At 37.7% G+C, this 17844-nt stretch overlaps 1 protein-coding gene across 15 annotated transcripts in view; it reads right to left on the bottom strand.

Annotated features, from left to right (window-relative positions):
- Nucleotides 1-17844, bottom strand: part of USP45 (ubiquitin specific peptidase 45) — a 118052-nt gene that overhangs the window by 48337 nt on the left and 51871 nt on the right. The window contains exon 10 of one of the 15 annotated variants that reach the window (XR_006279882.1): nt 7838-7937. The exons of 13 other annotated variants lie outside the window; for them this stretch is intronic. Coding sequence is in view for 1 of the 2 variants with exons in the window: in XM_043510699.1 (XP_043366634.1) it covers nt 7838-7869 (32 nt within the window). In the remaining variant the exon portion in view is untranslated. Of the gene's footprint in view, nt 1-7837; nt 7938-17844 lie in introns of those variants that run through there. One more of the 15 variants, XM_043510699.1, reaches the window with a different exon arrangement.

A 17844-nucleotide genomic window follows, 5' to 3' on the forward strand; every position in this document is an offset into this window, starting at 1 on the left:
TCTACGATATAACCGCATTTGCTCCAACCCCTCAGACAGAGACAAACACCTACAAGATCTCTATCATGCATTCCTACAACTACAATACCCACCTGCTGAAGTGAAGAAACAGATTGACAGAGCCAGAAGAGTACCCAGAAGTCACCTACTACAGGACAGGCCCAACAAAGAAAATAACAGAACGCCACTAGTCATCACCTTCAGCCCCCAACTAAAACCTCTCCAACGCATCATCAAGGATCTACAACCTATCCTGAAGGACAACCCATCACTCTCACAGATCTTGGGAGACAGGCCAGTCCTTGCTTACAGACAGCCCCCCAATCTGAAGCAAATACTCACCAGCAACCACACACCACACAACAGAACCACTAACCCAGGAACCTATCCTTGCAACAAAGCCCGTTGCCAACTCTGTCCACATATCTATTCAGGGGATACCATCATAGGGCCTAATCACATCAGCCACACTATCAGAGGCTTGTTCTCCTGCGCATCTACCAATGTGATATGCGCCATCATGTGCCAGCAATGCCCCTCTGCCATGTACATTGGCCAAACTGGACAGTCTCTACGTAAAAGAATGAATGGACACAAATCAGACGTCAAGAATTATAACATTCAAAAACCAGTTGGAGAACACTTCAATCTCTCTGGTCACTCGATTACAGACCTAAGAGTGGCTATCCTTCAACAAAAAAGCTTCAAAAACAGACTCCAACGAGAGACTGCTGAATTGGAATTAATTTGCAAACTGGATACAATTAACTTAGGCTTGAATAGAGACTGGGAATGGATGAGTCATTACACAAAGTAAAACTATTTCCTCATGGTATTTCTCCCCCCCACCCCACCCCCCACTGTTCCTCTGATATTCTTGTTAACTGCTGGAATTAGCGTACCTTGCTTGTCACCATGAAAGGTTTTCCTCCCCCCCCCCCCCGCTGCTGGTGATGGCTTATCTTAAGTGATCACTCTCCTTACAGTGTGTATGATAAACCCATTGTTTCCTGTTCTCTGTGTGTGTATATTAATCTCTCCTCTGTTTTTTCCACCAAATGCATCCGATGAAGTGAGCTGTAGCTCACGAAAGCTTATGATCTAATAAATTTGTTAGTCTCTAAGGTGCCACAAGTACTCCTTTTCTTTTTGTAGTAATTCAAGTAACTCCATCCTCAGTTATATAAAAATATTATGATCCCACAGCATAGCTAAATATCAAAAGTTACACATTCTATCTTGTGTGTGGTTACTGAATATAGCAATAAGTTATCTAGATATGTCATCAAAACTCAAGGACAGGTTTCAGAGTAGCAGCCGTGTTAGTCTGTATTCGCAAAAAGAAAAGGAGTACTTGTGGCACCTTGTGAGTGAGCTGTAGCTCACGAAAGCTTATGCTCTAATAAATTTGTTAGTCTCTAAGGTGCCACAAGTACTCCTTTTCTTTTTGCGAATACAGACTAACACGGCTGCTACTCTGAAACCTATAGCTACAGAGTATGCCCAAAACACAGAGATTGTCTAATTGTTTTTCAGAAAAAAATTGCAGCTGTTTATTTTCTTCCTCTCCCCTTGCATGCTCGTAGCTACACAGGCAGTTACTCTGCCACACACACAAGCAACTGTTCTATTGCAAACATTTACCTCTATGAGCATTGTAACCATGACCCGAGAACAGCGTTTAGAAGGAGCAGGAGTTCAGCTCCAGGACCCTTTCCCCAAGGAAAGCTCCGACCCGCATCTCTTTAGAATTATCTCCCACCCAAAAAAACAACCAACCAACCAAACTACAAAACAAAAACACGAGAAAATCAGGCAGAAACTAAAATATAGTTAAATAGAAGGAGAAAAAAGGAAAGTAATCAGTTCATTGGACCTATTCTGCATGGCTCACTGCTACCTCACGCCTGTGCCTACAATCAGTCTCTAAAGCCCTCAGTTTGCCTGGTCACTTCATCTATGAGAAAACTTTCTGCAATGCATCCTGATACCTAAGCCAACACAAAATTTATTTTAGTGCCCTTTAGCCAGTTACCCAAAATTCCTCAAACTGATCTCCAGCTGTCAACTATCTTTGCTTTATTATTATTTATATTTTTAAGGGCTGACCATATGACTGACCTATACAAGACACAAAACTCCATCCCAAAAAGGAGTTTACAATGTAAGGGCCAGATTCTAATATCCTTATCCAGGATCAGTAGTACCAGCATAAGGATATCAGAGTCCGGTCATTCAAGATTAAGACAGGATGACCTGAGAAGCCCTGAAAACAATTATAACTCACCATTAATCTTCTTTATTCCTTTCTTGTATGCATATATCATATGCAAATGCTTTCCCTGTGGGAGAAAGCTGCATTGTACTTGTCATCCTAGTTCCCTTTAATAACCTTCCATCTCCACAACTGGCAAGGAGGAAGGAAGATTTGGTTTTATCAACGCAAACTGATGGTTGTGGAAAGCCCAATTTTTAATGGATTCCCTCTGCAGCCACCCTGAGCTCGCCAAGTGATAAGACAAAATGCAACTGGAAACTATGCCACCTCCAGTTGGAACTCAAATCAGGATTGGCTTCTGCAGAGAAAGCAAGATCAAAATCTTCCTTTCTGTGAGGGAACCTCCTGCTTAGAAGTACCTATCCTGACACCAAGCAGGCTAACTATGGAGGAAAGGAGAGAACACCATCTAAGACACTGGCACCCAGAATTCCAAATCCAAAGACTGCACGTGCAGACATTCTTATAGTCACTCTGTAATGATGAGTAAAGGGACGAAACAAGCTTTACACCAATACCTCGCTGATCTCAACCACCGAAGCAGACTCCCTTGTCAAGCCAAGAGAAAGCCATCCTCTAAGAAGAATGGGCCTTACTGCAAATGGCTAAGCCTTATGCTAGTAATGTTCCCTTAATACACATTAATAACCATTTAACTATGATTTGTTTAGTGTATTTTCATACTTTTTGAGCCCTCTGAGCACAGGCGCCAACTTTTGTTGGTGCCGGTGGGTGCTCGCGCCCTACCCCCGCCCTGACTCCACCCCCTCCCTGCCCCTATTGGACCCCTCCCCAAATCTGCGCCCCAACCCCGCCTCTTCCCCCAGCGCACCGCGTTCCTCCCCCTCCTTCCCAGTACTTGTGCCGCAAAACAGCCGTTTTGCAGCGCAAGCGCTGGGAAGGAGGGGGGAGAAGCAGGACGCAGCGGTGTGCTCAGGGGAAAAGGTGGAGGCAAGCTGGGGCTGGGACAGGGAGCTGCCAGTGGAGCACCCACCAATTTTTCCCTATGGGGCTGGAGCACCCAGAGCACCCATGGAGTCAGCTCCTATGCCTCTGCATCCATTTACAAAGCACTTTTGTTCTATGGAGAAACACTGCCATAGCCCTGACAATATCCAGAGTATGCCTAAATACCTCCCTTGGACAGACAGAAAGGAGGTTAATTATCGGATTCCTGTGAACTACAGGGTACTGTAACGTTCTATGCCCTTATGAAAAACTGTAAAAAGGTATTTACAGGCATCAACATACCAATGTTTTCGGCAGAGGTAAATTCTTTTAAACAGGCTACTTCCATGGACAGTCAGAAGGGAGGGAAAAGACCGGGGGTGAAAGTTTACAGAGAGGAAAGTGGAGTCTGAGGAGTTCTAATCTGGAATTTGGGGGAGCTTTAATCACCCTTAATAATCCTTAACACTTAGAGGATGAGACTGTACCAGGGAACCTTATAAAGCTTCCTGATTGCTCCCAATAATGAAGCTTGACCATTTAGAGTGTGAAAAGTTCCTGTAGTTGTACAATGGAATGGAATTACTTACCAAAAGTATATGTAAGCAATCTTACAAGACCTAGAAACAAAAAACAAACCACACAAAATGATAGCATGATTAACAGATGAACAGACGGATCCAGAATGGTCTTTGAATTCCTAAATGCTTCATGGAAGCAGTGTTATTTTTATCTAGAAAGACAAAAGGAGCCAAATAGTGTTTGAAAGGAAAAGGAGAAGTTAATAATAGTGGTGATTGGTATGATAACAGCCTCCTGTGAATGTAGTTCACATCATGGTGAAAAAGAATGGTAGAGACCCAGGATTCTAAAAAAAATATATAGATGCTGAATTAATAATTGTTAGATTATCTACACTTTAAGATATGGAAATACACAGTTAACACACCCGAACAACCTTAACTCTGCCTAGTAATGATATCTTGAGAGGTGTGAAAAAAATTCACGAGTCTTTAAAGGACTATCTATTCTGGGACCAAAAACAGTAAAATGCATTATAATCATCCAGTTATTGCATGGTGCCACTGCAGAGCACAGTTAAAGTTGTTTGTGCATTTCCATATCTTAACATGTTTGGATTTCTTTTAAGTTTAACCTTAATTCTAAATTTCCTAGGTTTGTAATGCTTGCTTTTGGTATAATTACAATATCCCTGTAATCATTAATGTATATTACTGATATATATTATCTACCATAACTCCATCTTAGTTTTTGTTCGCAAATTTAAAAAAAAAATCCCTAAAAATTTCATACATTAACATTAAAAAGAAGCCCAAAAGAGAATGCTACCATATGATATTTTTAATGGTTGTATAGAAATGTTGATACGCAATATCAATCTTAAATCATTTTAAACTTTTAAGGCCAGTTTCACCAGTCTTCTCTGGTAGCTTTATGACACCCTGGAAGAGCACAAAGCATCCAGAATATATGGCCAGTTAAACTAGATTTGCAGCTGCGTTGCATCACCAGAGCAGCACAAAATAGTCAGAGTGTATTATCCTATTTTTCCTTTTCTTCTTGTCCTCCACATTCCCTTATACATATAGGCCCCAAGTTCCCCATTTCTCCTGTCTTCTGCATTTTGCCATGCACGCGCAATCGTCTCCCTTGCCTCCAGCCCTCCACCCCTACATCCTCCTACACCACTCCGTTCAGTAGATCTGGTGCAAAGTAAAGAAATGTGTTTCTAAAAATAAATTTAGAGTTAATGGTGTGGGGGGAGGGGGCTTGCTGTTATTTTTCATAACTACAAGTTTCTCCTTCTGCAGAGGCTGAAGAACAAAACCAGCTTCCTCAGAGAAACTCACTGAGAATCGTCTTCTTTTGAAACTGCTACTGCCTTCCTTTGTTCCCAATAGGAGTGAAGCCAAGCTGCCCTCAGAGGAAAATAATAGCCCCCTATGCTGTCAGAAGACAGAGAGGAACACAATGAGGAGGAGGGGAATGGAAGCAGTGGCCATATTAATCGAAGGAAGTTTGCAAAAAGAAAAGGAGTACCTGTGGCACCTTAGAGACTAACAAATTTGAGCATAAGCTTTCGTGAGCTACAGCTCACTTCATCGGGTGCATTCAGTGGAAAAAAAAGAAGTTTGTGGCCTCAATCCCAATGAGCATACTAAAAGATGGCTGCAATTTTGAGAGAGATCACTTCTTCAAGGAATTTGCTACAGAACATTTTTCTTCAGCCTCTATTGAAGAAGAAACTTTCTGTGATGAAAAATAATAGCAAAGACAGTATGTCACTATCGAGAAAACAGGGGTTTTCTCAGTGCTCCAAATAACATCTACTCTTATTTACAGCTATTTTTAATAGATTATTTTACTTACCGTTTTACTATCAAGTGGTATGGTGTATGCATCCATGGATAGGCAAAAAGCCAAAAATGAGTAAGGAAGGAAAATGTAACTCAAACCACGTACATGAATTCCCCAAATCAACAAAATAACTAACTGTCACATGGTCTGTCGCATCCAATACCATTTTCTGTAATTAATTATAATCAGGAGAACTCAGAATTTCTGGAATATATGCACTTGACAAACACATATCCCATCACACTGTTAGAGGGAAAGCACGGGAATATGAATTTTAAATGCCCCAATGAATATAGATATAGAATTGAATGCTATTTGGAGAGCACTGAATCTACAATGAAGTTCTTTGAAAGCACCGCAAAAGGAAAGAGATATTATCTAACTGCATGCTGAATAGTTTCAAGTACATGGGAGAGAAAACAGGAAGTTGTTGAAATAAATAAATGGGTCGAGTTTTAAGCAGCCAAAATTTGCTATTCTTGCTCCTATGAGGCTCCTCATCCACAGGGAAAGTTAATTTTTTTTATGTATCCACGATACTAGATACAAGAACAGGGCTAGGGGAGTAACAAGAGGTAAATGATTAAAATACTCAGTGTCACATTTTCAATGAGGCACATATACACATGCACACACTCATTTTGTATGCTCAATTTGGTAACAACAAACAGGAGAATATGCCAAAGAAATTCAGTATCTTTTAGATGTGCAATGTCAAATGCTTGCTTACAATTCCTAGCATACACTTCCTTCCCTACCACTACCACACCTAAATACTTCCCACATTAAACAGTGATCTAAACTACCACAGGTTTCAGAAACACCACAACTATTGCAGTCTATCCCTACAAAATTTCTGGTCCCTATGAATTAGAAATCTGTCAAACAAGGAATCCAAACATACGTCTGGTGTTGCCCTTGTCCTCTCACAGTGCGTCCTTCGAGCTGTCCTCGTTTATGGTGCCTGGCATCAGCAGCAAAAGAAACGAGCCAGCTTGGGAGTCAGGGCAAGGACACAGAAGGAACACTGGCAGTTGCTGAGTTTACAGTTATTACCCAAGACAAATGAAAAAAACTGAAATGACCACTAGCAAATGTATTATTTTAAAAGAGAGTCAGAGGCATCACTGTCCATCTCCCAAACCCAAATGAATCAAAATTCTTGCAGGCTGGGCCAACAGTTTCTACAAATGACATGTTTGTAAGCTATATGGGTTGATATCTATTTATAAAACAAATATTGTATCGCATGGTAAACAGATAGTAGCCTAAATCATGGCTCCCATCAAAACCCTGCGAGTCCCCTTTATACTAGCAGTCTACTATAACATATAATCCATACTTTAACAAATATTCTTCAAGCAAAAAATTAATTTATTTCTAATGCAAAATTAAGTAAAGATCTCTATGCATATTTTCATACATCCTCGGGATCAGGATCGTAGAATCCTTGGTAGACAGCTTGCCAAAGTACTACACAAATCTATAGTTTTGTTGTTCCCAAACTTCTTGTAATCTAAATGAGCCTGTGTTTAAGTATTTATTCTTAACATAATTTTACTGCACATTAAAGATGCATACAGACAGATACCATCCCCTCTGTCACAATATTGCATGCCCTCTTTTCCAGAGCAAGCTGCTGATCCAACTTCAATTAAAATCCCAGGCCAATGCATCTACCCTGAGATTTAAACTGAAGTTTCCTTGTAAATGTCACCATATGGTAGGTATTACTCCTGCTGCGCTTTGGGAACAGCACATGAATAGTTAGCCACGTGCACCCTCCCAAAAATGTAGTATGGGGCAAAACTAGTTGAGCAGAGCCCAAACAGGAATTTCATCAAATTAGCAGACTGGCCAGAAAAAACTATTTCTTCCAGGGCTCAGTTACATTTAAAATGAAATCAACACAAGAGAGAGAGAGTTTTCATTTTCAGGTTGCACACTCTGGCTAGTCAGTGCATTTACTTTTAAATGCATGTCATCACCTTGTCCAGTGCACAATAATTTCACTTGTCCAAACAAGGTCTTGAGCTAGAAGACAATATGATTTTTCCTAGTCTTGTAACAGAACTGGTCAGCTTTGCTTTATAATATCATACCAATAGCCTGTGAGAGGAACACGGAAGGGATGTGAAACACAGGGCTCCTAGATGCTCCAACAAAAATAATGAGCATTAATAATTAATTACACAAGTGCACAGTATATGTGCAGATCAAACACTTACGAACCTTATAATTTGCATTCTGTGCCCGTTTGTCATACACTACGGAGGTCTTCTAAGGTTAACATAGGGCAAGAGAAGTGACATCTATAAAGTCATTCTTCACTCTGAAATTTATTTAAGTAACAAGCTGTAAAATCAACTCACTTTTGGAAAAAACAAGTTAGCCAGAGAACTGCTGCGTTTTGCCACATAGATGTGACTAAGTATTACTGTACATACATTGCTGTGGTTTTAAAACACACAAAATTTATCAATATATTCAGCAGATATCTTCCCATATCTGTACACACACAACTCCCACACATCAGAGAGAAATGGGGGGAAAAATTGATGAGGATGAAACCCAACATCTTCCAGAGTCAAAACAATGAGCAAGGCTATAAAGTCCTTTTTTATATAGGATACGTACAACTCACTTAAATCAGAGACAGATTAGTAATGCAATTCAAGGATAATTGCATACATCTTTCATTATCATTAATGGATGTGTAGTATAGTTTCCCACTGATTAACAACATATACTATTAATCAGAATTAATTTAGTAAAAAGTTCCAAGGGAGAACATTTTCATTTGATGTTCTACTTATTAACTTTATTGTCTTAAATGGGAAAGGACACATATGACCAACAAGATGTGGTAGTTCCCATTAAAGAGAAATCATTAAGACACCTTTTGTTTTAGAGTTTTACTGTAGTGTGAAGGGCATCTAACAGGGCTAGAAGTGGTTGTTTTTAAAAATTTTCTTTAGACTTTGCTGTATTTTTAAGATCTTCACTATAGTTAAAATGGATTAACTGAAAGAACTAAACAATTATCACATGCTATTATATAGAACAAAATGAGGACTGGAGTATAACAGTTAACATTTTAAAGGTGAAGTGACAGGAAAACATTTTTTAAAAAGATGGTAAGGTAGGTTTGGCTGGTTTAACTTTGACTGACAAGTGATGTCATTGTTAACACATGATTAATATATGAACAATTGGGCACCCATGCCTGTAACGTGCTATATAATGCCACAGTCAATTCTAAATCTTTACAATGCTGTGAAAAAATGCTCAGGATTAGTGGATCTGCTTTTTGTTTCTGTTGAGAGGATGTGGGGGGAGAAGGAGAATATAAAATGGTGAACCAATACAATATAGGGTATTTACAGGAAGATTCCTAACCTTACTAACCCAAATTTGGGAGTAAAAGAATTAATCCACACTGATTCATAGAAATCTGACAACTAAAAGATGTGCTCTCGTCTCCTTGAAAATATGCTTCAGGCAAGATCCTTGGCAAAAGTGGAGGACTCTAAGATGGTTGGTTGAGTTGACTGTTCACAGATGTGCTGACATATGGAAGCCAGTGCCAATGCGCTACAACCTGTTGTACAGTGTCAGCAGTATAATGACAGAACAGGTTGAACTCCTGTTAATGGTCATAAGAAGTGAAGGACAACTGTGACAGCCATGTACTTATTACTTAAGCCTATCATTTCACTGCTGATCTTGGGTCAAGCATTTATATCTTATACAACAGCTAAAAAGATGTTTCTAATCATTATCTACCACTTAGAATGTAGCTATTTTTACAATGAAAATTATGCAGTACTAGTTAAAATATGGTAAAATGTGGTATTTGCACACCACAAATACAATTTTTTACACTTCTTTTAAAGTATAATAATCTTCATATGTATTCGACATTAAGTCATTCCTTGTTTTTCAGAAGCAACACTAAAAAAAAAAATCCACAATTGTAATAAAGTAGCCCAATCACATTATACAGGGGCAATACATTATCCTGATTTTTAAAAACAAACAAAACAAAAAAACTTCTCTACTATGCTTTCTTCACAATTCATGGGAAACAATGACAAAATACTTAAAGATCCTCTCCTCATTTGGAAGTGTGTCTGTTCCTCTAAATATTTTTTGTTGTCTCTCTCTAGATCCTTTCTATTTCTGCTGTATCTTTTTTTTTAAATAATGTATGCAGTGTTCTCGTGGCCCTGTCAGTCCCAGGATACTAGAGAGACAAAGGGGGTGATGTAATATCTTGTATACAGAGTTCTTCTTCAGATCTGGGAAATGTACTCAGAGTGTCACAGTTAAACATAAGGTGAAACAGATTAAATTAATAACTTTGCTAGACACTAAAAATGACTGACTGAATAGAGACACTGGATTTACAGTTTATTACAAAAATCAGTAACGCACCTGCAAACCTCACCCAGGTGCCTTTCTCCACCACCCGCTACTTCCTTTGCCCCCTATGACTCGAGGGGTGTTAACAGGCCACTTCACCTTGAATGTTCTCTTGAAATATATGTGTTAACTACTTATTCTAAACAATCTGTTCCACCTTTTATTTAGCTGTGACTTTCTGAATAAGTTTCCCAGACCTGAAAAAGAGCTCTGTGTAGCTTGAAAGCTTCTCTCTCTCACCAATAGAAGTTGGTCCAATAAAAGACATTATCTCACCCACCTTGCCCCTCTAATATCTTTTGAAAGACAGACTGTCCAGAACTGAACATGGTATTCCAGGTTAGGGCATACCAATGATTTATATTAGGGCATTAAAATATTTTCAGTATTGTTTTCTATCCTGTTCTTTATACATCTGAATAAACATTTTGTTTGCTTTGTTTACTACCACTACAGACCATCATTTTGAACAGCTCATTGAAAATATTTGCTTGTACAGGTCTTTCTCCTGAATGGGTACAGTTAATTTAGGATCCAGGAACATATGAGAGTACAAATTATTCCTGGCATCGTGCAACACTTTGCACTTGTCAGCAACTAATGTCATCTATGTTTGTGCTGCCCATTCACCTAGCTTTGTTAGGTTTCTCTGAGGTTCCTTACCATGTTCTTTAGTCTCATTTAAAGAATGATGTGTAGCCTACTTATTTTTTCAGGGATGGAAGGGGGTCCACAAGTTTTGGTTTTATGTCGGCAGCACAAGAGGGAAAGGTCAGCCTGATAGGTCCCCTCTTCTCTGCTACAGTACTCCAGAAGTGGAGCAAGTACATGTATGCAAGTCATAGAGACTCTCATAAAAATTCTCTATGGTCAGTCAGGAAAGAAGCAGCCCCTACAGTCTGATGCTGGGGGAAGGCTTTTAATGAAGTAAAGTGTGCAGTGAAACCTGGGAACTTTTTCAATTAAAAAGCGAAAAAAAATTGTAGAAAATCCTCAATCCTTCTTCTACAAAAAAAGTATCCTAACAAACTGACTAACAAAGAAAAATAGTTTCTTTCCTTCATTCCATGAATCAGCTGTAGCATTATCTCATCATTCCATAAACATTATTTCTCTCAGCAGCATGAGGTGGAATGTTCCAAGCATTCTGTAAGGTTTGTTTCCAAAAAGCACAGTACACATAAGTGCCTGTAACCTCAGTTCACCACGCCCCCAGTGAATCCTTCCCTACGCTTTACAATACATTAGGAGAGAGAGAGAGAGAATGAATCTCCTCTTCACCAGAAGTACAGTACCTTGTTCCATGTCATCCTGGAGACCAGCAATAAAATCTTGTTTAGCAACATTCATGCAGCAAAACAAGTGGTTGTATTATGGTGGAAGTACAGAGCAGTTTTTCTAAGACCTGAAAATACACTCACTGACACTAATCACTCAAGTACTGTAATATTAACTTGGTGCACAAATCTAAACAAAGTAACTGAAGTTTCTTCCACTGATAAAATTATTCAGCCGTAACAAATATAGGAAACATTTAGGAATATAGGAATATATATAGAATAAATATAGGAAACATAAATGTTTGTCAGTCACTAAGTCTCCAAATAAGTCAAAAGTCTGCAGTCCTAATATTCATAATAGTGGAAAACAAACAGAAGGGCCCTGTAGCTATGCACACAATCTGTCCCAGCAAAACGTCTGACAGCTGCAACACTAACAAAATTAACAGTGGATGAATTAGTACCAGACGCTAAACAGTTGCTATGGAAAGAATCATCAATTTCTTTCTCCCCCTGCCACTTCCTCAACTGATTGACCCACCACCACCATTCCCCCCAAATTAACACTATTGTTTTACATTGTTTTATTATAAACAATCACAAATTACCCCTTTATATACATAAAAGGGTGAAGATATTCAATGGTCCATCTAGAACTTTAAGACAGGGCTCACAATTTCGAAGGAGTCATGCCCCATTTATTTTTTTTTTAAACCTTTAGTTGGCCAATTTGCACCTCCCCTTCCAGTTCCTTTCACTCCTTGCTTCCTGGATGACATTTAGCTTTATTTTCAGAGAGTCAGGGCTTCTTGTCATGGACTGGTAAATGGTACCAGCTCTTTGTTTTACCTCTCTACATGTCCTGTTTCCATCCTCACCTGTGCATTCCTGACTCTTCTCCCCCTCAACTCCTCCCTTATTGTTCTTCTTTTCCCCTTAACCTCTTGAATTCTCTTTTACTAAAAACTTTTAGCCTTAGATAGTAGCAAGAGTTCAGAAGTGTTATTTCAAACAGTTACGGTATCTAGCTCTGTATTTGGGTATTTAAAGTAGCACTTGGCATCTAAGCAAGTATTTTGGTGCCTCACATCCTACACGAACATGAAAAAAGCAAAATAGAGCACTCACATTTGAAAACTGAGTCTCTAGTACCAAACTCTAGAAGGGCTGCTAGATCAGATGTTTAATTATAGCAATGCCTCTCACATCTTACGTTAATAGTGTTATTAATTCTCCCAGATAAGAATGTATCACACACTCTCCTAGAGCATAAATTACATTAATACCAATTTTATCCAGATCTATACTTCCCATATGACCTATATCGACACTAGGGAAGAATATCTATTTTTGAGGAACCAGCTGTACATCACACATGAAAACAATATTATTAGAGTACAGCACGTTTTCTAGTTAAAAAAAAAAAGTCGCAGACTTATATTATTCCTGCCAAACAGGTAGATGCAAACATATCAAGAATAAGGAAAATTTATCGTGAGTTGCAGAAAGTTTCAGTACTTCACCTACTTAGACTTAAAAATTGCCATTTCACCATATATTCATAGATTCCAAGGCTAGCGGAGAACAATGTGATCATCTAATCTGACCCCCTGTATGACACAGACCAAAATAATTCCTGGAGCACATCTTTTAGAAAAATATCCTATCTTGTTTTAAAGTTACCAATGATAAAGAATCCACTACAACCCTTGGTAAATTGTTCCAAATGGTTTGTAAGTGACCACTATGGTAAAGTATATTTACATTGTGGAGGGTCATGACAAACAGATGACCCATCCACAACTTCTCACCTTCACAATCATCATGCAACCCACAAGCAACTAGTCAAGTGAAATCCAGTTAGGGTAATCATTGTAGGCACAGTATACTTCTCTTGCTGAAGAAAGATCCATTACTAGACCAACAAATTGTGGAGTGAGACACTCACCTCCAGTGCTGGGAGGGGGAGATCACATTTAAAAATCTTTGTTGAAGCACTCCAAGTCCTCATACTCCTATATATGCACCCATATAAGAACTAACAGGTAATCTCATCCTACACAGCTACAAGACTATACCTCCTGTGGCTGATAAATTCTTCATTCACTTCCTGACAGGAGAATGCACTGGGTTCACCAGACCACAACCCAGAGTATTTTTTCAATGTAGTGTTTCTTCTTCTGTTATTCCCCCCCCCCCACCCCACTAGAAGTTATTTGGACTTTTACCTTCTTGAAACCATTCACATTTTAGCTACTTCAAATTCAACACACTTTCTTTTCCCAAATTAAAGATGAATAGATCTACTCTTCTTTCTAATTTGCGTTATTTGGGGGGTGGGGGGGAAAGAGATTTCAAAATAAAGAAAACTTCTGAAACCAATTTTGCAATCCATACATAACAGAATAGAGTAGGTTAGGGTTGGTTTGTTTTTTGTTTTTTCCCCAGTAAAAAATATTTTGTAGATGATTCCATCTGTTGAAGAATGTCTGGTTACACACATTTCTTATAAATGAGGTAAAATTATGTAAAAGCAAAAAACTGCATTTTTGTTAATTCAGCCTGTTTTATTTCAAGCAGCATTGGCTATAAATTTTGAACACATCTTCACAGTAAAGTTAGTTTCAATTACAGCTTCTTTTTCTGTTCTAGTATGCTGACTAGTATTTCAGAGCACCAGCCAGTTAATACTAGCTTCAAAATACTGTTACTGTGCTCCAAATAAAGCAGGCTGACATCTGGATTCCAGTTTATAACCAGCCATTCTCTAATCAGGCAATCTGATCTAGAACTAACTAGTAGGCCACTAATTAGCTTTGCCAAATCACTATTGCTATATTTCCACTGTTTTAAAGTAGACTTCAATAAACAAGCCTACCATCATTTGATGTAGTCACCTATCTTACGACATTAAAAACAAAATGTATGGTCTTAATAAAAATCTGACATTTTCTTCTTTATAAATTTTTGCTAACAGATTCAGGGAGCAAATATTTAGTAAGTTAATTTTTTTCTATTAAAAGTAACTGTAGAGCCAAAAGAAAGTGTATAATTAAAAAATATTTTACAGATTATGTATTTTTAGAAACATCAGGGCTTTCCTTTTTCTTTGTTGGAGGTCCTTAATAATAATTTTGGAGGACCTACAGAATGTCACACAGGGTTGTCAAACTTGCTTTCTAAATGCAACTCCACCTCCATCAAACAGAGAGAGGGGATAATGATTCGCAAAAAGAAAAGGAGTACTTGTGCATCCGATGAAGTGAGCTGTAGCTCACGAAAGCTTATGCTCTAATAAATTTGTTAGTCTCTAAGGTGCCACAAGTACTCCTTTTCTTTTTGCGAATACAGACTAACACGGCTGCTACTCTGAAACCTGGGATAATGATTGTTTGACAGTTTTAGCTGAAGCCTCTAAGAGAGAGCTTAGCTTTCTCTTCATCTCAGTTTTGTGGTAGGGGAGAGATTAAGCTCAAATAATAACCATTTCTATTCAGACCTTCTCTTGCCAAGGACTTCCAGCTGAGAGGAAGCGAGGACTGGCTATTTTTCACATTTCAAAATGTAAAAAACAAAAAAAAGGAGAACTTTTCAAAGAAAGAAAGCTTGAAGACCCATTCATATATAATAAAGGAGAAAAAAGGGCAAAATCAAACATTTTGTTTTAGCTTCATAACTTCCCTTTAAATATACTGTAAAATATATCAAAGAATAACGGCTCTTTGATATATTTTAACATTTCATTAAATGTAATTAATATTAGTATTTCTGAAATGTAAATTACTAAAAATGTTCTAAATTCCAAATACTAAGCATACTAGGGATCTTTTCAGGCAGAATTAACTGATTCTAGTTCTAATTAAGAGTAATACCAAAATTAAGGTATAATTAGAACCTCAAACATAATTCAATTTAAAAAAAAAACAACCTGCAATATTTCTCAGCCCATAAATTAAATGGATTTTTTTTAAAAATGGTAAATCAAAAGAGTGCAAAAAATAAAGAAGTGTGACCATTTGGAGTCAGCATAGTCTAGTGGTAAAGCAATGTGTTATCTTGTGGAGTCTGAGTGTTTGGAATAAATTGCTTTGTGCCTGGGTAAGCACGGGCTGATGTTCTGAAGAAAACGTATTCCACTTTTGAGCCAAAGGATCACCTTACACTTATCTCTAATGATTTTTTCCAGATGGGGCCCAAAGGAGGCATATGTTCATCATCTTCATTAAAGAAGCAAGCGGAGTAAGGAGGATGGAAATAAGCCTCCATACCGATTTACAAAAGGTACAAATGGGGGTGTACTTTTCTTATGCACTACTATACAACCTCCAAGCCAACTTTAAAAAAGTAAGTCCAGGTCTTTAATTTATACAGTGATTTAAGCTTCTTTTATTATTGTGGTCTAATATTGACTGCTGCCCACTAACTTTTTTCATGGATTTTTGCTGCCCATTGACATTGAAGTTGTGAAGCCCTATTGTGCAGAGTGAAATTAAACATAATGTTATATAACAGACAGAAACCGCTCCCAAGCCATTCTTATTTATTAGCTTAATAAAAGTGCCTTTCATTCAGCGTGGCTATCCTTTTATTGGAGCGAAACCTCGGAAATCAAATAGTTTATCTTGCCAACATCACATTTTCTGACCTTTACCTTGATTGTTTTTAATCATTTTCAGTAAATATTACTAGATAATTTTAATCACTAGCTATAGAAAGTTGCCATATAATGAGAGAATTTCCTAGCTAACTATTAAAATGTCTTTCTAATGAAGGTTCAATATCTCAATGAGATCAAAGAATCATCTTAAAAGTAGACCTAGGACAATAATCTCTACTAAACTGATAGTAGTCAGATTACTAAAACTAAAAGACTGCACTGTTCAGACTATTTTATTAACATTATTTTAGGTGTGTGCGGTATATAAAAAGCATTCCTGGTGGTCAGATAGATATACCCAGTCAACCAGTTTTAAATGGCTTTTTAAAATATAAAAATTTGAAGAGGGGCCTGAACTGTTGTTGTAAGCTTCAATAATGATGATAGCTTACTGTATTAAGCAATTTCTGTGTTTTTTGATCAGTTTTAACTAGGAATACTATGATCTTGTTCACCAAAATCTCATTCTTTTAATGAAGCAAAGCATTATCTTTAATAATAATGCCTGTAGGAGACTAAGCTCTTATTCTATGTTTGCAATATAGATGTTCTGTTTTCTAAAATACAGGACAGTTTTTGTTCTAGGGCAGGAACTGCAGAATTACATTAAAATAAATTAATGTACATTCATCTGAATAAATGAAGTAGACTTTTTTTAGTTGGAGAATTTATTCCAATTTATCTAGAATTTAACCTGTGAAGACCAGACAATAGCAATACAACATATTTGTGGATACAAGGCTCTATTACTCCAATTCCCTCTCTGCCGGGCTCATAAGTAGCTAGATGTCTATTTCGCAGCTTACTAAGAATGTGCAGCAACAAGAAATTCTCACTGATTAGGGCCATCACAATCACATTACAACACTTTACATTCTTTACATGGTGCTTATAAAGTAGTAAATTGAGTTTAGCATTGCAGTGCTACTCTGAGAAGTGAGTTTATAAAAATGCCAGGGTGAAACTCAGTGTTTATACTTCTAAAACAGAACAATTTTTTGTGGAACCATTTAAATAAAATAAAGATTTTTTTTCTAGGTTCCAGACTTGCAAACTCAGCTGAGTTTGCTGAATGTCAGCCTGTTTTGTTTCTGGCTCATGCATCACCATCAGTAACAAAGGATTCTGCAAGCCAAATGCTGCCCTCTGTTATACCTGTGCAGCCGTCTGTTGACTTCAGTGGGGTTGCACAAGTGTAACTGAACACATAATTTCCTGCTAATGGGGACTTGGCTCAATCAGAAACTCTCTCAGAGCTGTGTTTGTTTTACAGAGCAACAGGTGTAAAAAGCAGTGATAAGAGTAAGATTTTACTAAAGTCAGCAGCTATAGTTCTGAACAACAAAAAGCTGATCAGATGATTAAGGTAACATTTTTACACAGTTCCTGTAAAATGCAGGCTTGACCTAAAATTCAGCACTGCTAGTTTTAAAAAAACGTTAACACTATTGGATGTGTTGCAGAGCTTACACCAGCTGTCATTTAAGAGTACCTCCATCTTGTCTGAAGTTGACAGGTGATCATATTTTTTCTGAGGCAGACCCTTTAGAATGAAACTTGCTTCCTCCAAAATGTTCTATTTCATCCCTCACCACTTTATAAAAGCATGTTATTGTTTCCCTCTCACCCTTCAGATATATACAGAGCAGTTGTTGGCTCCATATTTAGTAACTTTCCTTCCAATCCCTTTGCTTAAAAACAAAAACAAAAAAAAAAACCTCATCTGTTTTCAGAAATTTCTTTTAAGAGTGTTGTATTTTTATATTATTATATCATTTGTTTTTATAAAGTGGGAAAGTATCCCATATGCTTTTTAGAGGATAAAGAATACTATATACACAAGATGGTTCTTTTTACTCAAATCCAGTAAACGTGCA

This window comes from Dermochelys coriacea, chromosome 3 (genome assembly GCF_009764565.3).
Source record: "Dermochelys coriacea isolate rDerCor1 chromosome 3, rDerCor1.pri.v4, whole genome shotgun sequence".
Lineage (NCBI taxonomy): Eukaryota > Metazoa > Chordata > Testudines > Dermochelyidae > Dermochelys > Dermochelys coriacea.